The sequence below is a fragment of the Erythrolamprus reginae genome, chromosome 5, assembly GCF_031021105.1.
Source record: "Erythrolamprus reginae isolate rEryReg1 chromosome 5, rEryReg1.hap1, whole genome shotgun sequence".
Classification (NCBI taxonomy): Eukaryota; Metazoa; Chordata; class Lepidosauria; order Squamata; family Dipsadidae; genus Erythrolamprus; species Erythrolamprus reginae.
This window is the reverse complement of record NC_091954.1, coordinates 9,066,117-9,089,380: the sequence shown is the minus strand read 5'-3', so window position 1 is coordinate 9,089,380 and position 23,264 is coordinate 9,066,117. Positions and strand designations below refer to the sequence as shown.

Below are 23,264 nucleotides of genomic sequence, written 5' to 3'. Positions count from 1 at the left end.
GCTTCGTCACTTGAGACTTTCCAATAATAATAATAATAATAATAATAATAATAATAATAATAATAATAATAATAATTTATTAGATTTGTATGCCATTACAAGAAGAGATTGGACTGCCATTGGTTGGAAATGATGTAGGGCAATGATGATGAACATGTGCCTCGGGTGCCGAAAGAGCATTGGTTCACGCTATCGCACATGCACAAGTGCACACACTCATAATTCAATGCTCGAGGAGGGCAAAAACAGCTTGCCTCGCCTCCTGGAGGCCCTCTGGAGGCCAAAAATGGCACGTTTCCCAACTTCTGGTGGGTCCAGGAGGCTCGTGTTTCGCCCTCCTCAGGCTCCAAAGGCTTCCCTGGAGCTGGGGAAGGGTAAAAACACCCTCCCCCATCCCCCTAGAGCAGTGTTTCCCAACTTTGGCAACTTGAAGATATTTGGACTTCAACTCCCAGAATTCCCCAGCCAGTGGATGCTGGCTGGGGAATTCTGGGAGTTGAAGTACAGATACCTTCAAGTTGCCAAGGCTGGGAAACACTGCTCTAGAGGCTCTCCGGAAGCCAAAAATGCCCTCCCAGAGCCTCAGTGCGAGCCGAAAACCAGCTCGCCGGCACCCACATGCATGTTGGAGCTGAGCTAGGGCAACGGTTCATGTGCCAGTAGATATGGCTCCGCGTGCCACCTGTGGCACCCGTGCTATAGGTTCGCCATCACTGATGTAGGTTCTCCTGCTTGGGCGGGCGGTTGGACTAGATGACCTACAAGGTCCCTTCCGGCTCTGTTCATCTGTTATTCAGAAAGCTAAAGTCCACATATCTCCAAGCTGCCAAGATTAGCACGAATCCCAGCGACCGGTCAGGTCCCACAGAGTTGGCCTTCTCCGGGTCCCGTCGACTAAACAATGTCGTCTGGCGGGACCCAGGGGAAGAGCCTTCTCTGTGGCGGCTCCGACCCTCTGGAATCAGCTCCCTCCAGAGATTAGAACTGCCCCCACCCTCCTTGCCTTTCGTAAACTCCTTAAAACCCACCTCTGTCGTCAAGCGTGGGGAAACTGAGACATCTCCCCCTGCCTATGTAGTTTTAGTGCATGATATGACTGTATGTAATACATATTTTGATATGACTGTATAAAATACATATTTTATATTGGGGTTCCTTGTTTTTAGATTTTTTAAAATGTACAATTGCTATTTTAGATTTTAAATTATTAGATTTGTCAATACAGTGATACCTCATCTTACAAACACCTCATCATACAAACTTTTCGAGATACAAACCCGGGGTTTAAGATTTTTTTGCCTCTTCTTACAAACTATTTTCACCTTACAAACCCACCGCCGCCGCTGGGATGTCCCGCCTCCAGACTCCCATTGCCAGCGAAGCACCTGTTTTTGTGCTGCTGGGATTCCCCTGAGGCTTCCCTCCATGGGAAACCCCACCTCCGGACTTCCGTTGCCAGCGAAGCACCCATTTTTGTGCTGCTGGGATTCCCCTGAGGCTCCCCTCCATGGGAAACCCCACCTCCGGACTTCCGTTGCCAGCGAAGTGCTTGTTTTTGCGATGCTCGGATTCCCCTTCTGGGATTCCCCTTCTGGGATTCCCCTGCAGCATCGCAAAAACACAGAAGTCCGGAGGTGGGGTTTCCCATGGAGGGGAACCTCGGGGAAATCCCAGCAGCGCAAAAACGGGCGCTTCGGCTGGCAAAAGGGGTGAATTTTGGGCTTGCACGCATTAATCGCTTTTCCATTGATTCCTATGGGAAACATTGTTTCGTCTTACAAACTTTTCACCTTAAGAACCTCGTCCCGGAACCAATTAAGTTTGTAAGACAAGGTATCACTGTATTTTATATTGGGGTTCCTTATTTTTAGATTTTTTTAAATGTACAATTGAAATTTTAGATTTTAAATTATTAGATTTGTCAATACATATTGTTTTTTTGTCACTGTTGTGAGCCGCCCCGAGTCTACAGAGAGGGGCGGCATACAAATCTAATTAATAATAATAATAATAATAATAATAATAATAATAATAATAATAATAATGAAACGCCTAGGCCTAGAGTTTGCGAAACTTAAAAAAGGAATTGCGTTCTTTGATTCTGCTGATTGAAAAACACACATGCTGAAACTAAAGGTCTAACTGAGAGACAGAGCAGAGAATGAGACATAAGGACCTAATAACAGACACCTCTCTTTGACAAGAACAGAAGCAATTGATCAACAAATGATTAAAGTGCCCTTGCGTTCTGTCGTGTTCCAACATTTTATTAATTGACAGGTTAGCGTCAATGTTTGATGGTTCGTTCAGTCCTCACACATCTGCTAGGGGGGAAATATAACTCTGGTATGGATCACCAAGATATTCTTACGGCAGCTGTCTCCAGATTACAGAAATTGCAGCCATTCATCAGTTAACGTTCATACGACTCCTCAATTAAAGTATATTTGCATATAAATGGAATGATTGAACTGTAGGGGGAAAGCTGGATTGAGTTTGGATGATACATGTATATGTCAGAAAGTTCAGGGTTCTTGTTTTTTTTTTTTAAGTTCTCTCTGAAAAGGTATTAGTCATTTGTATTTCAATGATTTTATACTCCTCTCAAATAAGCCAAGTTAAAGGAAAAAACACCATAATTAATTGAGCTATTTTTGAAGGGGGAAGCTATCATTGCTGCCTAATTTATATCTTGAACGGAGAATAACAAGAAAGAGAAAAATGAAGTCCCCTTATCTGAGAAACACAAAGTTGTTAAAGTTTTTTAAAAATAATTGTTCTATTCTATTTTTTTCTCTGCCTCCAGTTCAAATATGCTATTTATATGATTTTCATTCTTTTAATTATACACTGTCCAGAGTTGCTCTGGCATTGTGATGGGTAGTCTTATAATTTGACAAGGAAGGAAGAGGTGCGGAAAAGGAAGGAGAAATATATTGGCCAAGGGAAATATATATATTTCCCTTGGCCAATATATTTCTCCTTCCTTTATATATATATGCACCCTCCCACCACCACCCTGCACAGATCACCTCAGTAGCCAAAACTCTCATCACCAGAACCAAACGCCTAGCTGACCATGAGCACTTAAAAACTGAATTGAACAAACTCAAAGATGTATTAATTTCTAATAGATTCGAAAGAAAAACAATTACAAACCTAATCAAAAAAGAGACATCCCCCCAAAATCAAGACCAAGAACAGGATAATGGCACCACCCTCCTCCCTTACATCAACAGCACCACAGACAAAATTAGTAAAATTCTACACAAACATAATATCAAAACTTCATTTGTCACTAGCCAAAAAATATCAAACATCCTAAGAAACCCAAAAGATAAAATCCAATTCGAAAACCAAGGAATCTATGAAATCCCTTGCAAAACATGTGCAGCCACATACATTGGACAAACTAATCGAAGAGTAAACACACGCATTACAGAACATAAGAATGCAGTCAAAAAAGAAGAAAAAACTTCCTCCCTTGTCCAGCACATTAAAAAAACAGGGCATGAAATTGACTTTGAAAAAACTAAATTACTTTCCAAAACAGAAAATGTATACAAAAGAATTATCATGGAAGCCATAGAGATAGAAAAACACCCCCTCAGCATGAACAAATGAGATGACACGTCCCGCCTACCAGAGATTTGGAAACCAGCCTTAAACAAAAAAACATATCATAATCATCACCATGTCAATCCTTCAACTAAATGTGATTCCACCAACCAATCAAATCATTAAAACATAGCCACCCAATCTATTTGCTACATTCAAACCAAAGCTCCACCCCCACCACTATATATAAGGAACAAATGGCAGTTGCAAACAAACTATATTTACAGCAGCACGAATCTTATAACTTCAGCCTGATGTTGGTGAATGTGATTTCACCGAAACGTCGCATACACACTCAAAATATTACACGGGGCAAAACCCGAACTCAGAACAATCTACATATATAAACATATTTTTGCTGACAATGAATAGGAAGGGAGACTAGTATAGATCTATTTCAAGCTATTTTGCTCTCATCAGTTAGCCTTACCGGGATTTGAACCTGTTCTTTGCTCAACTGATCTAAGGGCTAATTTCCAATGTTATGCAATTTCCAAAATAATCATTTATTGGGATTGCAGTTTTATGAATATCTTCTGGGGAGGAAGCTGTGTTAGACTCAGCCAAGAGTCATAGGATTGCATCTGCAACTCCATTTCAAGACATTGTGAGTTCTGGCTACAGAATATCCATCAGTTCTTTCATTTGTCAAGGAAGTAGGCGCACTGAAATAATACATAATTGTTCTGCAGTATCATCACTCAAGGCCGAGGACAGGTCTAATTGCCTTTTGGTTCTAAATACAGGGCTTAAAACTCTCCATGTCAAAGGAGGATATCTAGGCAAGCTAACTTTCCAAATGTAGATCTTGGATCAGGGGTCTCCAACCTTGACAACTTTAAGACTTGTGGACTTCAACTCCCAGAATTCCTCAGTTGGCTGAGGAATTCTGGGAGTTGAAGTCTACAAGTCTTAAAGTTGCCAAGATTGGAGAACCCCTGGATTGGATGACTCTCTTGCCTTTTGTTAGTGAAAACAAGATTTAATTCTCTGGGCTAGAAATCTAGAAATCAGGGCGACATCTGGGCAAGCTGATTTCTGGGCAAGCTGATGGATGGATGGATGGATCGATCGATCGATCGATCGATCGATGGATGGATCGATGGATGGATGGAAGGAAAGGGGAAATATAGGGCCATTCCTCGGATGCGCAGAAAGAGGCACATTATATCCCAGAAAGAACTTAAACTCTGCCTTTTTGTGTCAACTATGGTGATCAACTCGCTTCCCCTTAATATTCAAGTGACTTTCCTACTGGTTGTCTGTAACCAAGCAAGCTGGAAATGCCTTCTGCCTGTTTTCCATTAACACACGCACTCTCCTTCCTCACTGGGGGCTTGTCCTTTAAATGTATTCATGCTATTCCCCTCCTTCCACAGTGGCAGGAAACATGTTGCTGTGGCGACTGAAAACAGGTAATGTGTATTTCCGTTTCTTTCTGTGTTTCCTCCCAGTCTCACATCCATCCAGCGCATAATGAACTTTTACATGCACCTCACTAATACAGTGGTACCTCTACTTACGAACTTAATCTGTTCAGTGACTGAGTTCTTAAGTAGAAAGGTTTGTAAGAAGAAGCAATTTTTCCCATAGAAATCAATGTAAACGCAAATAATGTGTGTGATTGGGGAAACCACAGGGTGGAGGCCCTATTTCCTCCCAGGAGATTCCTAGACAGGCCCCATGGAGACTTCTCCCCACCTTTTCCGGCCCTATTTCCTCCCAGGAGATTCATAGAGAGGCCCCACGGAGGCTTCTCCACACCTTTTCCGGCTCTGTTTCCTCCCAGGAGATTCCTAGAAAGGCCCCACGGAGGCTTCTCCCCACCTTTTCCAGTCCTGTTTCCTCCCTGGAGATTCCTAAAGAGGCCTCACAAAGGCTTCTTCCTGCCTTTTCCGGACCTGTTTCCTCCCAGGAGATTCCTAGAGAGGCCCCACAGAGGCTTCTTCCCACCTTTTCCGGCCCTATTTCCTCCCAGGAGATTCCTAGAGAGACCCCATGGAGGCTTCTCCACATCTTTTCTGGACCTGTTTCCTTCCAGGAGATTCCTAGAGAGGCCCCACAGAGGCTTCTCCACACCTTTTCCGGCTCTGTTTCCTCCCAGGAGATTCCTAGAGAGGCCCCACGGAGGCTTCTCCACACCTTTTCCGGACCTGTTTCCTCCCAGGAGATTCCTAGAGAGGCCCCATGGAGGCTTCTCCATGCCTTTTCTGGTTATAGTTTCGGAGGTTCAGGTTTGTAAGTGGAAAATGGTTCTTGAGAAGAGGCAAAAAAATCTTGAACAGTCGGTTCTTATCTAGAAAAGTTCATAAATAGAGGTGTTCTTAGGTAGAGGTACCACTGTAATAGGCTTTTGAAACCCTCTAAACCTAATCCTGGATTTGTGGCTATTGGGTCAAGGAGGTCCTTGGGTAGACTATGCATTTCTGCTGTGCAATTTCTTTAATCCACTTGACACTTTGTTTTATATCTGTAAGTGTATGTGTGTGTTCACATGAGCACACACAGACTTGAAGCTTTCTTTAGAGACTGAGTTCCATTTCAAATATAAACGAGAGTGAGTCCTACTTGATATATAGTCCATCTTTCCAATTTTCAGTATGTACATTTTTTTTAAAAAAAGACATTTTGAGCACTTAGGACTTCATGGAGAGGCTCTTTTGCATTTCTCAAATAGTGGGGGGGTTCTGGGGGGTGCAGAACAATTTGGGGGGGCACGTGACCCCGGGGAACCTTTTTTTGCTGCAGGGAGTAGGGGGGGTTGCACCAAACAACAGTACACAGCACAGTGCAGGAGACATAAAGTCCAGATAACAAACCTTTAAGAGACACCATGGAGAAATATTTAACAGGGATGAAAAGAAAGGAGGAGAGCGATGGAGACCCTGAGACAAACGTAAGTCTCCCGAAAGCTAAAACAAGGAAATACGACTAAACAAATGTAGCGCTTGGCTTCACTGTGGTTATAGTGGGAGACGCGGAAAGACCGGTATGTTTACTGTGTCTAAAAATGTTGGAAGAGAACAGCACGAAGCCAAATAAATCAAGGCGTCACTTAAACACATTACACCCCAATCACGCTGATAAGACGCTTGAGTTTTTTCAGCAAAAATGGGCCGAATATTGCAATTGTTCTGGCGGCGAGTTTTGGGGGGGGGGGCACAAAATCTTTACTTCTTCCAGTGGTGGGGGGTGTAAGAGAAAATAGTTGAGAATCACTGCACTAGGAGTTGGGCTTCCGGGTTTTTCTTTGCATAGAGGTGGATGAAATCATTGGACCCCTGTTTCTTGATTAGGGAAAGAGTATAAAGGGAATAGGAATTTAATTTGAATATACAGATTGAGTTCATGAAGTCTTTCCTGATAGGTTTTATGCTTAAGACCTTCCACCATTCTTGTTGCCCGTAATTAAATGGGTCCATAGACGGGCTACAAGAATGGTGGAAGGTCTTAAGCATAAAACGTATCAGGAAAGACTTCATGAACTCAATCTGTATATTCAAAGTGCAGTAATGATTGTTTTTAATATTTTTGGGTTTTAAATTTCGTTTTATATTTATATTGGATTTGTACTCTGGATATTGGATTGTTGTTGTTGTGGGCTGCCCCGATTCTTCGGAGAGGGGCGGCATACAAATCTAATAAATAAATAAATAAATAAATTTTGGAGAGGGCTTCTCTACGAAAGGCAGTTCTGCATTGGCAGTTCTGTGTTAGGAAAAACTTCAGAAGAGAAGGATTTAGGGGTAGTGATTTCTGACAGTCTCAAAATGGGTGAGCAGTGTGGTCGGGCGGTAGGAAAAGCAAGTAGGATGCTTGGCTGCATAGCTAGAGGTATAACAAGCAGGAAGAGGGAGATTGTGATCCCCTTATATAGAGTGCTGGTGAGACCACATTTGGAATACTGTGTTCAGTTCTGGAGACCTCACCTACAAAAAGATATTGACAAAATTGAACGGGTCCAAAGACGGGCTACAAGAATGGTGGAAGGTCTTAAGCATAAAACATATCAGGAAAGACTTCATGAACTCAATCTGTATAGTCTGGAGGACAGAAGGAAAAGGGGGGACATGATCGAAACATTTAAGTATGTTAACGGGTTAAATAAGGTTCAGGAGGGAAGTATTTTTAATAGGAAAGTGAACACAAGAACAAGGGGACACAATCTGAGGTTAGTTGGGGGAAAGATCAAAAGCAACGTGAGAAAATATTATTTCACTGAAAGAGTAGTAGATCCTTGGAACAAACTTCCAGCAGATGTGATTGGTAAATCTACAGTAACTGAATTTAAACATGCCTGGGATAAACATATATCCATCCTAAGATAAAATACAGGAAAGGGCAGACTAGATGGAGCATGAGGTCTTTTTCTGCACGCATTAAGCAAAAAACAACCTGTGTTTGCCTAACTTGCCTGATCTTTTAAGAAAGGAATTGTAAACTCTTTAAAATTGCTCAGTGCCCATCTATAGAACATTGTGGGTGTTGTTGTGTGTGTAAAAGAATGAGAAGTTTCAACGTGTTGTTCTTTTAGTGGGATAACTAACTACAGACTTGAAATATTTGGAAAAGAGACCTGAGCCCATTCTGAGGTTTTGGATCAAGAGATTTTTTTTTTCACAGAGAGTAATAACATAATTTTCAAGAGCTGAAATATTTAGAGAAGAGAACCCAAAAGACGGCTTTCCCAGGATCACTTGTCTTGCATTCCAGTGTCGAGCACAATCCCTTACAAAATTATGTCTGAACCAGATCCAGCTCCGAGATCAGCCAATGCAAGGGAGTCCAAATGGTCAGCCCAAACATCTCCGAGTTGAACCCAAACACATCCTAAAGAATTTGGTGAAATCCAAATGTTTTTACGACCGGTTCTGTGGGCATGGCTTGTTGGGTGGGTGGTTTAGCTTGGCGGGCGTGGCTTGGTCGATGTTGCAGGGGAAGGATACTGCCAAAACTCCATTCCCTCCCCACTCCAGGGGAAGGATACTGCAAAATTCCCTTTCCACTCCGAGGAAAGGATTGTGCAAAATCCCCTTTCTTTCCCCACTCCTGGGGGAAGGATTGTGTAAAATTCCTATCCCTTTCCACTCCGGGGGAAGGATTGTGCAAAATCCCCTTTCTTTCCCCACTCCTGGGGGAAGGATTGTGCAAAATCCCCTTTCTTTCCCCACTCCTGGGGGAAGGATTGTGCAAAATCCCCTTTCTTTCCCCACTCCTGGGGGAAGGATTGTGCAAAATCCCCTTTCTTTCCCCACTCCTGGGGGAAGGATTGTGTAAAATTCCTATCCCTTTCCACTCCGGGGGAAGGATTGTGCAAAATCCCCTTTCTTTCCCCACTCCTGGGGGAAGGATTGTGCAAAATCCCCTTTCTTTCCCCACTCCTGGGGGAAGGATTGTGCAAAATCCCCTTTCTTTCCCCACTCCTGGGGGAAGGATTGTGTAAAATTCCTATCCCTTTCCACTCCGGGGGAAGGATTGTGCAAAATCCCCTTTCTTTCCCCACTCCTGGGGGAAGGATTGTGCAAAATCCCCTTTCTTTCCCCACTCCTGGGGGAAGGATTGTGCAAAATCCCCTTTCTTTCCCCACTCCTGGGGGAAGGATTGTGCAAAATTCCTATCCCTTTCCATTCCGGGGGAAGGATTGTGCAAAATCCCCTTTCTTTCCCCACTCCTGGGGGAAGGATTGTGTAAAATTCCTATCCCCTTCCACTCTGGGGGAAAGAATTATGCAAAATCCCCTTTCTTTCCCCACTCTGGGTCAGCCAGAGGTGGTATTTTCCAGTTTCCTAACCACTCCAAATTTCCGCTACCAGTTCTCCAGAACCTGTCGGAGCCTGCTGGATTTCACCCCTGTCCTAAATACTCTCTGCCATATCAACAGGATATGGTATCATTGAGTCCGTCTTTGGAGTAAAAATATCTATGGGAAAAGCTTTCCTGAAGCAACTGGGCTCTAGATTTACATCTATTATATAAAGCCCTTCATGGCAACGGACCAGAATATCTCCGGGACCGCCTTCTGCCGCACGAATCCCAGTGACCGATTAGGTCCCACAGAGTTGGCCTTCTCCGGGTCCCGTCGACTAAACAATGTCGTCTGGCGGGTCCCAGGGGAAGAGCCTTCTCTGTGGCGGCCCCGACTCTCTGGAACCAGCTCCCCCCGGAGATTAGAACTGCCCCCACCCTCCTTGCCTTCCGTAAACTCCTTAAAACTCACCTCTGCCGTCAGGCATGGGGGAATTGAGGCATTCCCCCCCCCCTCTCCCCTGGGCCTATACAATTTATGTATGGTATGTCTGTGTGTATGTCTAGTTTAATAATGGTTTTTTGTTTTTGTTTTAAATTTATTAGATTTGTTGTGAATTGTTTTATTATATGTTGTGAGCCGTCCCGAGTCTACGGAGAGGGGCGGCATACAAATCTAATAGAAAGATAGATAGATAGATAGATAGATAGATAGATAGATAGATAGATAGATAGATAGATAGATGATAGATAGATAGATAGATAGATAGATGATAGATAGATAGATAGATAGATGATAGATAGATGATAGATAGATAGATAGATGATAGATAGATAGATAGATAGATAGATAGATGATAGATAGATAGATAGATAGATAGATGATAGATAGATAGATAGATAGATAGATAGATGATAGATAGATAGATAGATAGATAGATGATAGATAGATAGATAGATAGATAGATAGATGATAGATAGATAGATAGATAGATAGATAGTTGATAGATAGATAGATAGATAGATTGATAGATGATAGATGATAGATAGATAGATAGATAGATAGATAGATAGATAGATGATAGATAGATAGATAGATAGATAGATAGATAGATAGATAGATAGATAGATAGATAGATAGATGATAGATAGATAGATAAATATTAGGGTAACTCATAAATAACAGAAAATAACAGATCAACTCTGCAGGATGTTAAATCTCGATAAGGGTTGTATATACTAATGCAGTGTTTCCCAACCTTGGCAACTTGAAGATATTTGGACTTCAACTCCCAGAATTCTGGGAGTTGAAGTCCAGATATCTTCAAGTTGTCAAGGTTGGGAAACACTGTACTAATGGGCCAGCAGAAGAAGCTGGCAGTGTTCCACTTCCTGTGGCTGTCCAATTCATGTCACTGTCCAATTCCACTTGTCACTCTGTCTTCTCTTTTAACTGGTAACTGGAAAACCAGATGGTACTGTCACTGTGGTAATAGTTAATAAAGACAAAATCCACTGAAGTATTAAATTAGATCAAGGAACTCTGCTGTACGTCTGGTGCTCATAATAAATGATGGAAATGGTTTTTGAAGGATCTCACTTGCAATTCTTGGCAGCTAAGTCATGCTGTACACTTAAAATGCTCCTGAAGCAACCATAAGGTCAAGTTGGTGTGGCTACCTGAATTTTACTCCAGTCATTAATGATGTCTTGAGTGTATCCTTAAGATGGTGCTGGAGAATAACTAACCTGCTTGCTTGCTTGCTTACTTACTTACTTACTTACTTACTTACTTACTTACTTACTTACTTACTTACTTACTTACTTACTTACTTACTTATTATTAACTTCATTTATTTATTTATTTATTCATTCATTTATTTATTTATTTATTCATTTGTCCAATACACAAATACATAGGAAGAAAAATAGACATGTGATAATATAAATGAGGGTGAAAGTGAACTTAGAGGAGAGGATATATGAAAGGAAGAAAATATATAAGATAGGAGAAAGAAAGGAAAGACAATTGGACAGGGGACGAAAGGCACACCAGTGCACTTATGTACGCCCCTTACTGGCCTCTTAGGAACCTGGAGAGGTCAATCGTGGAGAGTCTAAGGGAGAAGTGTTGGGGGTTAAGGGTTGACACAATTGAGTCCAGCAATGAGTTCCATGCTTCGATAACTCGATTGTTGAAATCATATTTTTTACAGTCAAGTTTGGAGCGGTTCATATTAAGTTTGAATCTGTTGCATGCTCTTGTGTTGTTGCGGTTGAAGCTGAAGTAGTCATTGACCGGTAGGACGTTGCAGCATATGATCTTGTGGGCAATACTCAAATCGTGTTTTAGGCGCCGTAGTTCTAGGCTTTCTAGGACCAGGATTGTTAGTCTATTTTGGTAGGATATTCTGTTTCGAGTGGAGGAGTGAAGGGCTCTTCTGGTGAAATATCTTTGGACATTTTCAAGGGTGTTGATGTCTGAGATGTGGTATGGGTTCCAGACAGATGAGCAGTAGTCTAGGATGGGTCTGGCAAAAGTTTTGTAGGCTCTGGTGAGTAGGGTGAGATTGCCTGAGCAGAAGCTGCGTAGGATCAGGTTAACAACTCTAGAAGCTTTTTTGGCGATATTGTTGTAGTGGGCATTGGCACTTAGGTCATGTTATAGGACACAGGTCTCCATTGTCAACTTTAAGACTTCCAGACTTCCAGACTTCAACTCCCAGAATTCTATAGCATGGCTGGCTGGGGAACTCTGGGAACTGACATCCACAAGTCTTAAATTTATCAAGGTTGGAGATCCCTGCTGTAGGATGCTGACTGCCGTTCCTTGAGTCTTTCCATTCTTCCCATTTTCTCCTGAAGGACAGGATAGCGGTTGGCTTGCTCTTGATGAGTCTCATGACCGATTTGCTGTGCCATGTTGTGATGGTAACATGGGCTTGACAAAGACCCAGGTGTGCTAGTTAAAGGCTTCTATGCAGTAGATGTAGCATCCTATAATGGACTCCAAGAAGTAATGCATATGACCAAGAAAATTGTCTAGCCCAGGGGTAGGCAAAGTTGGCTCTTCTATGACTTGTGGACTTCAACTCCCAGAATTTCTGAGCCAATCACGCTAGCTCGGGAATTCTGGAAGTTGAAGTCCATATTTATTTATTTATTTATTTATTTATTTATTTATTTATTTATTTATTTATTTATTTATTTACTTATTTACTTATTTACTTATTTACTTATTTATTTATTTATTTATTCATTCATTCATTCATTCATTCATTCATTCATTCATTCATTCATTCATTCATTTAGTTATTTAGTTAGTTATTTAGTTATTTAGTTATTTATCTATCTATCTATCTATCTACCTACCTACCTACCTACCTACTTACTTACTTACTTCTTTATTTCTTTATTTCTTTATTTCTTTATTTCTTTATTTCTCTATCTATCTATCTATCTATCTATCTATCTATCTATCTATCTATTTATTGGATTTGTATGCCGCCCCTCACCGGAGACTCGGAGCGGCTAACAGTAACAATAAAACAGTGTACAATAGCAATCTAATACTAAAAACGATTAAAAACCCCATTAATATAAAAACCAAACATACATACATACATACCATGCATAGAATTGTAAAGGCCTAGAGGGAAAGAGGATCTCAATTCCCCCATGCCTGACGGCAGAGGGGGGTTTTAAGTAGCTTGAAAAAGGCAAGGACGGTGGGGGCAATTCTAATCTCTGGGGGGAGTTGGTTCCAGAGGGCCGGGGCCGCCACAGAGAAGGCTCTTCCCCTGGGTCCCGCCAAGCGACATTGTTTAGTTGACGGGACCCGGAGAAGATCCTCTCTGTGGGACCTATATGTCGCAGAAGAGCCAACTTTGCCTACCCCTGGCCTAGCCCAACCGTTTTGAGTAGCACAACTAACAAGTGGAGCTCATTTGAATGGTCGTCCAGATAACTAAAGAAAGCTAGCTGGTAGACTTTGTTCCCCTCCGAAGAGGATCCCCAAAGAGACGAAGTATTCTCTACGGTTATAGAAATAAGACATTCTCTTTCACTGAAGTTTATCCCCTAAAAGGGGTTCAAATGATAAAGCATGGGTGAAATTCAATTTTTCCCCCCAGTCAGTTCTGTGGGTGTGGCTTGGTGGGCATGGTAGGGAAAGGATATTGCAAAATCTCAATTCCCACCTCACCCTGGGGTCAGCCAGAGTTGCCAGTTCTCCGAAATATTCAAAATTTCCACTACCAGTTCACCAGAACCTATCAGAACCAAAGCTCTGCCCCCGGAATCCCATCGTTTTTTATTTTTACAGATTTTTTATTTTTATTTATTTTTATTTTTACGAAAAAGGATGCCACAGCGATGCTGCAAGCAAAGGGCGGTCCTTTCACGTAAAAATAAAAAAAAAATTTTTATGTGAAAGGACCGCCCATTGCTTGCAACGCCACTGTGGCGTCCTTTTTCGTAAAAATAAATTTTTTTCCATGGAATCCAGGAAGTGATCACCTTGGTGTCCTTAGCAACCTGCCGGTATACGTGACATCAAAGCTCCGCCCCCGGAATATCTTTGTGGGAGGGATTCCCCAGCTCTTTTTGTGCCTCCCATCCTCCCGACTGGCTGACAGCTCCCCCGGTGTTTGCCTTCCTCCGCCGCCACTGTCGCCCTGCTCTTCCTCCTCTTCTCAGCAGATGACAGCCAGGCAGTGGCTTTCGCGGTGTTTGGCACAAACGCTGAACTGGAGCACCAATTTTTAAAAAAATTCGGGTTCTGGTCCGGTATGCCGAACACCACAAAATTTGGTACGGACCCAAATTGTGCGGGTTCGATTCACCCAACCCTAGTGGTCAGATCCGAACTGGAAAGAATCAATCCCTGGTCACATGACAACAATGTGATGCCGCGGGTTTAACACTCCTGATCTAGATCCCATCACATCTCCTTCCTGGATTGGCCAACTGATGTATCGTCTCACAGTTGGGATGTAGAGAGCCGGTGAGGGGGTTTTCTTAGTCTGTCCCCCACTCCAGTGTGTCCAAGTCCTAAGCCAGTGATGGCAAACCTTTTTTGCTTCGCGGGCCAAAAGGATGTGTGTGTATGTGATACCATATGTGCATGTGCCCATTCAATTCAATTCAATTTATTAGATTTGTATGCCGCCCCTCTCCAAAGACTCGGGGCGGCTCACAACAACAATAAAAACAGTATAACAATCCGAGTCTTCGGAGAGGGGCGGCATACAAATCTAAGTAATAAATAAAATAAAATTACATTAAAAAACCCCAACAATTTAAAAACCATACAACACATACATACCAAACATAAAATATAAGAAAGCCTGGGGGAGATGTCTTAATTCCCCCATGCCTGGCGATATAGGTAGGACTTGAGTAACTTGTGAAAGACAAGGAGGGTGGGGGCCGTTCTAATCTCCGGGGGGAGTTGATTCTAGAGGGCCGGGGCCGCCACAGAGAAGGCTCTTCCCCTGGGGCCCACCAAACAACATTGTTTGGTCGACGGGACCCGGAGAAGGCCAACTCTGTGGGACCTTGTCGGCCGCTGGGATTCCTTCCCCTTCACATATATGCACCCCCCACGCTGCCCCTGTACATGTACACAAACACACACACACCCCGTTCCTTCATATGTGTAGAGGCCTCACTGAAGCCTGGGACAGTGTTCCCTCTAATTTTTTGGGGGGGTGGGCAGAAAAGTATAGTGTCTGAGCGGCAGTCCCCTCGGGACTGGGTGGCACAGAAATAATAAATAAATAAATGAATGAATGAATGAATGAACGAACAAACAAACAAACAAACAAACAAACAAAAAGCCCACCCTGTTTTGCCTCAGAGAATTTCAAAATAAAATACTGTACTGTGTGTCTATAACAGTGAGCTCATAATAGGGCAACTCTATCAATATCAAAATGCCACTTAAATAGTTGAGCTAGTTTCAAACTAGATGTTGATTTTCTTTCTCTCTTCCTTACTCCCATTCTTTTTCTTTCTCTTTTCCTTCCTCTCTTTTTTCTATCTGTTTCTCTCTCTTCCTCTCTTCCTCTCTCTCTCCTTCCCTCTCACTCTTTCCCTCTCGGCTTCTGGGCAGGTTTGGAAAACTCTGAGTTGATGATGATTTTTAAGTGAGCGATTGCTCACTGCTCAGCTTAGAGGGAACTATGGCCTGGGATAGTGAAAAAAATGGGCAAACTGGAAGTTCAGAAAAACAGACTTCTGGTTTGCCTGTTGTGCTGTTTTTCGCACTCCGGAGGCTTCAGGGAAGCTTCCTGAAGCCCCGGAGTGTGAAAAACAACACAATGAGCAAACTGGAAGTCTGTTTCCCAAACTTCCGGTTTGCCCATTGGACTCTGGAGGTTCAGCTCAGTAGTACATGCATGCAGACTGGAGCTGACATAGAGCAACGCCTCGTGTGCCCTCCAATATGGCTCCGCGTGCCACCTGTGGCACATTTATTTGTTTGTTTGATTGATTGATTGATTGATTTTTATGCCTCCCTTCTCCTTAGACCAGACGCCCTTGTCCTTAGACCAGATGGTCTTTGTGCATATTTCCTAAAAAAGCTTTCTTCTGCTATAGCTGAACCTCTAAGCATTATCTTCCAAAAATCCTTCAGGACCAGCACACTCCCCAAGCTACGGTCAAAAGCAATAGTCATCCCCATCTTCAAAAAAGGAGCCCCTTCCATAGTTCCCTCTAAGCTGAGCAGTGAGCAATCGCTCACTTAAAAATCATCATCAACTCAGAGTTTTCCGAACCTGCCCAGAAGCCGAGAGGGAAAGAGTGAGAGGGAAAGAGAGAGAGAGAGAGAGAGGAAGAGAGAGAAACAGATAGAAAAAAGAGAGGAAGGAAAAGAGAAAGAAAAAGAATGGGAGTAAGGAAGAGAGAAAGAAAATCAAAATCTAGTTTGAAACTAGCTCAACTATTTAAGTGGCATTTTGATATTGATAGAGTTGCCCTATTATGAGCTCACTGTTATAGACACACAGTACAGTATTTTATTTTGAAACTCTCTGAGGCAAAACAGGGTGGGTTTTTTATTTGTTTGTTTGTTTGTTTGTTTGTTTGTTTGTTTGTTTATTTATTATTTCTGTGCCGCCCAGTCCCAAAGGGACTGCAGCTCAGACACTATACTTTTCCGCCCACCCCCCCAAAAAAATTAGAGGGAACACTGGCCCCTTCTCTCGTTGACAACTACAGACCAATATCTCTATGCTGCGTCTCATGTAAAATCATGGAATCAATTATAAATCAATCAATCACCCTTTACTTAGAATCTAATAACCTACTCTCTAACAAACAATTTGGATTCAGAAAGAAATAAAAAATATGTTAGCAATAGCACTTTTTGACAGAGCCAACATATTATATTGCCCCCCACAATCCAGGTCCTCATTTTACCCCATCTTGGAAGGATGGAAGGCTGAGTCAACCTTGTGATGAGATTTGAACCACTGACCTACAGATCTACAGTCCATTTCAGTGGCCTGCAGTACCGCACTCTACCTGCTGCGCCACCTCTGCTCTGTGCCGTAGGTTCACCATCACAGCCCTAACCAATAATCCCTGATCTCCATTGTCGTTTTGATCTGTGCTTCCAAAACCCTGGAGCACGTTCACCGGCCTCTTTCTATGTATCTTTGTTGATCCACCACCTCGGTGGTTCTGTCAAGGCCCGGCACTTAAAGATACATCTTGTTTTATCCAATTTAACTTTAATTAGTACCCCTGTTGAGCATGAGCCTCCGTCTATCAGCTGCGCTCCTTCTGCTATGCCTGCTGCTTTGGCCAGTCCGTCTTCTGCTGCTGCTGCTGCTACTGCTGGTGTCCATCGGATGACGCTGCCGCCGCCTTCTGCTTCATTTGGGGCTTATGACTCCATCTCCTCCTCCTGCCAAAGGTAATATTTTGTGCTTGCTTGCTCCATCCAGTGGCTTCGATTGATCTAGGACAATGGATTAATTCAATTCAAGGAGATGTGGGAAGGAGAGGGAGCTTCCCACCTATTTATTTATTTATTTATTTATTTATTTATTTATTTATTTATTTACTTACTTACTTACTTACTTACTTACTTACTTACTTACTTACTTACTTACTTACTTACTTACTTACTTATTTACTTATTGTTGTGATTCAGTCTGAGGCTCCTCAGGGAATGGCTGGAACTCTGCCGGCTCCATGCTCAGAGGGGGAGGAACAGGAGGAGGAGGAGGACCAGGCAGATGGGGAAGAGGAATGTCAGGACGAGGAGGAGGGGGAACAGCCTGAGACCCCCGGGGGGGAGCCCTCCCCAGCGAGTAGCCTGGAGTCATTAGATGAGAACGCACAAGCCATCATAGATATGAGACATAGAAGGGCAGCACAACGAAGGGGACAATTAGCCAGGTATTTCCATCCCTAATAGGCAACAGCTGGGTTTGGGTGTGGTTCTCCTCAGAAAGGTTGAAAAGGCAGGCCCGCCCTTCCTGTATTGTGGAGAGTTATCTTTTGGGAGTCCTGTGACCTTGCTTCGATCCTTGGCGTCTCTGATTCTGGCTTGTGGCCTCGAAGGCTGAAAACTTGGGGGAGGCGTGGGTTTTATTATCTACAGTGGTGTGTGTGCCAGCAAGAAGCCTGTTGTATTGTCTGGCCGTCGTGACTCTTCTGTGAAGCTTCACAGCATTCCAGTGTGTAAGAACAGTTTTTGTTATCTGCGTTTGTTTTCAAAGCTATAAAATGACTTTGCTTTTTACCAGCGTGTCTGGATACTCTTTTTAGTTGGTGTTGACGTCTGGGGGAACCCAGACAGAACACTTATTTACTTATTTATTTAGTCCAATACATAATACACATTGAAGAGAAAGATATGTAATAATATAAGAAAAGAAAAGAATAGAAGAAAAGATATAAAAGTATAGGTGAACATATTTGAAAGGAAGAAAAGATAAATGAGATAAGGAGAGACAATTGGACAGGGGACGGAAGGCACACTGGTGCACTTATGCACGCCCCTTACTGACCTCTAAGGAACCTGGAGAGGTCAATCGTGGATAATCTAAGGGGGAAATGTTGGGGGTTAGGGGTTGACACTACTGAGTCGGGTAATGAGTTCCATGCTTCGACAACTCGGTTGCTGAAGTCATATTTTTTACAGTCAAGTTTGGAGCGGTTAATATTAAGTTTGAATCTGTTGCGTGCTCTTGTGTTGTTGCGATTGAAGCTGAAATAGTCATTGACAGGTAGAAGGTTGCAGCATATGATCTTGTGGGCAATACTTAGGTCGTGTTTTAGGCGACGTGGTTCTAAGCTTTCTAGACCCAGGATTGATAGTCTGCTTTCGTAGGGCATTCTGTTTCGAGTGGAGTATCTTGGAAGCTTTTGTACTGTACAATAAGTGGTTCCCCACAAGGGTAGCCATCTTCACTTTTTGGTTCACGTGCCAAAAGGGACCTGAACCAAACCCATAATTCTGTGAGCGCCCTCCCCCACGCATGCATGTGTGACTCCCCCAGCGCATTAGAGCATGCCCTTTTTTCACTCTCCCCGGGCTTCAGAGCCTTTCTAGGAGCCTGGTGATGGTGAAAACAGCATTCCCCAACTCCCACGGAGGCCTCCCAGAGACCAAAAATGGCCTGTTTGAAGTTGGGAAATGGACCATTTTTGGCCTCCAGAGGGCCTGGGGTATGGGAGGCCATTTTTGCCCTCTGAAGGGTCCTAGAAAGACTTGAAGCCAGGGGAGAGCAAAAAAAAAGAACTTCTGGTTCTTGGAGAGAGCAAAATAACAGGCCTTCCCCATCCCTCCTGAGGCTGAAAAAAGACTGTTTCCCTACTCCCAGTGGGCCCAGAAGGCCCGATAATTAGCTGGCCAGCGTACATGTGTGCCAGACCTGAACTTGTGTGCCCACCAATATGGCTCTGTGTGCCACTTGCCATAGGTTCACCATCATAGTTAGAAACATAGAAACGTAGAAGACTGATGGCAGAAAAAGACCCCATGGTCCATCTAGTCTGCCCTTATACTATTTTATGTATTTTATCTTAGGATGGATCTATGTTTATCCCAGGCATGTTTAAATTTAGTTACTGTGGATTTACCAACCACGTCTGCTGGAAGTTTGTTCCAAGGATCTACTACTCTTTCAGTAAAATAATATTTTCTCATGTTGCTTTTGATCTTTCCCCCAACTAACCTCAGATTGTGTCCCCTTGTTCTTGTGTTCACTTTCCTATTAAAAACACTTCCCTCCTGAACCTTATTTAACCCTTTAACATATTTAAATGTTTCAATCATGTCTCCCCTTTTCCTTCTGTCCTCCAGACTATACAGATTGAGTTCATTAAGTCTTTCCTGATACGTTTTACGCTTAAGACCTTCCACCATTCTTGTAGCCCGTCTTTGGACCCGTTCAATTTTGTCAATATCTTTTTGTAGGTGAGGTCTCCAGAACTGAACACAGTATTCCAAATGGGGTCTCACCAGCATTCTATATAGCGGGATCATAATCTCCCTCTTCCTGCTTGTTACACCCCTAGCTATGCAGCCAAGCATCCTACTTGCTTTTCCTACCGCCCGACCACACTGCTCACCCATTTTGAGACTGTCAGAAATCACTACCCCTAAATCCTTCTCTTCTGAAGTTCTAGAGCAACAGTCACCAGTCAGTGGTCCACGACAAAATTTTCGTGGTCCGCAGAAAAATTATCTGCATTTTTTATATTGCGCTATTTATTTATTTTTAAAAATCATATTAGTGGTCCGCGGGACATAAAATTAGGAATTTAGTGGTCTCTGAGATCCGAGAAGTTGGCGACTCCTGTTCTAGGGCACCCTTGAAGAGATGAAGGCAATAACCAGGAATGCAAACTCCTGTTAGAAATCCATTTTTTGTCAGAGCTGTTTTTAAACTTCTGCCATTGTATCGTCTTCTTCTGAGTGTGGGGTGTCCAGCAAACCTGGAAAACAGGGAAATCGGGGAAATCGGCAGTTCGGGAAATATCAGGGAATTATCAGGAATTTGTGCAAAAAACGAGAATATTAAAATGTTTTTAAAAATCTGCTGCATGAATCCCAGCGACCAGTTACGTCCCACAGAGTGGGCCTTCTCCGGGTCCCGTCAACTAAACAATGTCGTTTGGCGAGACCCAGGGGAAGAGCCTTCTCTGTGGTGGCCCCGACCCTCTGGAACCAACTCCCCCCAGAGATTAGAATAGCCCCCACCCTCCTTGCCTTTCGTAAGCTCCTCAACACCCACCTCTGCCATCAGGCATGGGGGAATTAATATAATCTTTCCCCCTAGGCTTCTACAATTTATGCATGGTATGTTTGTATGTATGATTGGTTTTATAACAAGGGTTTTTAGCTGTTGTAGTATTGGATTTTTACATTCTGTTTTTTGTCACTGTTGTTAGCCGCTCCGAGTCTATGGAGAGGGGCGGCATACAAATCAAATAAGTAAGTAAGTAAGTAAGTAAGTAAGTAAGAAAGAAAGAAAGAAAGAAAGAAAGAAAGAAAGAAAGAAAGAAAGAAAGAAAGAAAGAAAGAAAGAAAGAAAGAAAAACATGGATCGCGCTGCCTGGCAGAGTCAAGCAAAAATGAGCATAACTTCCTCAGCTACCGATATTTCTCCATGGCTTAACCGTTGGGTATGACGTCATCTACGACTGCGCCTTAACTAGATCGCAAGTTATAGGGAAATGTCAGGGAAATATCAGGGAATTTCAAAATACTTTCTCCCTGGACACCCTGTGAGTGATTGTCTCAATTTAGCGACTGAAACTGTGCTTCCCAAAGCATTGATTTCTGTTTTCGGACAAGCTCAGTTTGGAGAAGACCAGTCTGCAAATTCACAACTCAAACAACCGGCTGCAAAATTGCATGACTGTATGGTTAATATAATCATTCTGCTCATCTTGTATCAGTCCCCTTCTTTGTATATACATTGGTACCTTTACCTACAAATGCCTCTACTTACAAACTTTTCTAGATAAGAACCGGGTGTTCAAGATTTTTTTGCATCTTCTCAAGAACCATTTTCCATTTACAAATCTCCGTTACAGAGTCTCCAAAACTGTAACTGGAAAAGGTGGAGAGAAGCCTCTGTGGGACCTCTCTAGGAATCTCCTGGGAGGAAACAAGGCCAGAAAAGGTGGGGAGAAGCCTCTGTGGGGCCTCTCTAGGAATCTCCTGGGAGGAAACAAGGCCAGAAAAGGTGGGAAGAAGCCTCCTTGGGGCCTCTCTAGGAATCTCCTGGGAGGAAACAAGGCCAGAAAAGATGGAGAGAAGCCTCTGTGAGGCCTCTCTAGGAATCTCCTGGGAGGAAACAAGGCCAGAAAAGGTGGGGAGAAGCCTCTGTGGGACCTCTCTAGGAATCTCCTGGGAGGAAACAAGGCCTGAAAAGGTGGGGAGAAGCCTCCTTGGGGCCTCTCTAGGAATCTCCTGGGAGGAAACAAGGCCAGAAAAGGTGGGAAGAAGCCTCCTTGGGGCCTCTCTAGGAATCTCCTGGGAGGAAACAAGGCCAGAAAAGATGGAGAGAAGCCTCTGTGAGGCCTCTCTAGGAATCTCCTGGGAGGAAACAAGGCCAGAAAAGGTGGGGAGAAGCCTCTGTGGGACCTCTCTAGGAATCTCCTGGGAGGAAACAAGGCCTGAAAAGGTGGGGAGAAGCCTCCTTGGGGCCTCTCTAGGAATATCCTGGGAGGAAACAAGGCCAGAAAAGGTGGGAAGAAGCCTCCTTGGGGCCTCTCTAGGAATCTCCTGGGAGGAAACAAGGCCAGAAAAGATGGAGAGAAGCCTCCGTGAGGCCTCTCTAGGAATCTCCTGGGAGGAAACAAGGCCAGAAAAGGCAGGGAGAAGCCTCTGTGGGACCTCTCTAGGAATCTCCTGGGAGGAAACAAGGCCTGAAAAGGTGGGAAGAAGCCTCCTTGGGGCCTCTCTAGGAATCTCCTGGGAGGAAACATGGCCAGAAAAGGTGGGGAGAAGCCTCCGTGGGGCCTCTCTAGGAATCTCCTGGGAGGAAACAAGGCCAGAAAAGGTGGAGAGAAGCCTCCGTGGGGCCTCTCTAGGAATCTCCTGGGAGGAAACAAGGCCAGAAAAGGTGGGGAGAAGCCTCCGTGAGGCCTCTCTAGGAATATCCTGGGAGGAAACAAGGCCAGAAAAGCTGGGGAGAAGCCTCTGTGGGGCCTCTCTAGGAATCTCCTGGGAGGAAACAAGGCCAGAAAAGGCAGGGAGAAGCCTCCGTGGGGCCTCTCTAGGAATCTCCTGGGAGGAAACAGGGCCTCCACCCTCCCTGTGGTTTCCCCAATCGCACACATTATTTGCTTTTACATTGATTCCTATGGGAAAAATTGCTTCTTCCTACAAACCTGTCTACTTAAGAACCTGGTCACGGAACGAATTAAGTTCGTAAGTAGAGGCACCACTGTACCTGGTTAGCCCAGTGCAGGGTTTTTTTCCTGCTCATAATTTGTAAAGTTCACTGGAATAATAATCTAAACCAGGACAATGGATTTCAATGGATCGTATTTCCTTGGGAGGACGCCACTGTGTGATCTGTTGCCAGTGAAAATCCAAGCTTCATTTCTACATCCACAAAAAGCCAGAAAAACCTTTCATTCTTCCAAGATGTACAAAATCCTCTCTTATTGATAGTTGGCTCTTTTCCCAGAAAAATACTTTAAAATCGTTATGTAATGAATTGATTTTTAAACAAAACAAAACAAAATAGGTTCTTGGAATATTCCAGAGTTGGCAGAACTTCGCCACCACATGAAATATTAATAAATATGAATAAATAATTCTGTTAACCAAGTGCTATCTGTGATCTGAGCCTCAACCAGAAATTCTCCAGGTAGCCTTAGGCAAACCACTCCTTACCCTGTGTTTTCTTGCTGAAGAAGAG

At 43.4% G+C, this 23,264-nt stretch overlaps 1 protein-coding gene across 4 annotated transcripts in view; it reads left to right on the top strand.

The window, feature by feature from the left end:
- Positions 1-23,264, top strand: part of LDB3 (LIM domain binding 3) — a 187,111-nt gene that overhangs the window by 121,983 nt on the left and 41,864 nt on the right. For 2 of the 4 annotated variants that reach the window (XM_070752054.1, XM_070752049.1), the window contains one exon: positions 17,111-17,287. The exons of 1 other annotated variant lie outside the window; for it this stretch is intronic. In XM_070752054.1, coding sequence (XP_070608155.1) covers positions 17,111-17,287 — 177 coding nt within the window. Of the gene's footprint in view, positions 1-4,997; positions 5,034-17,110; positions 17,288-23,264 lie in introns of all 4 variants that reach the window. One more of the 4 variants, XM_070752048.1, reaches the window with a different exon arrangement.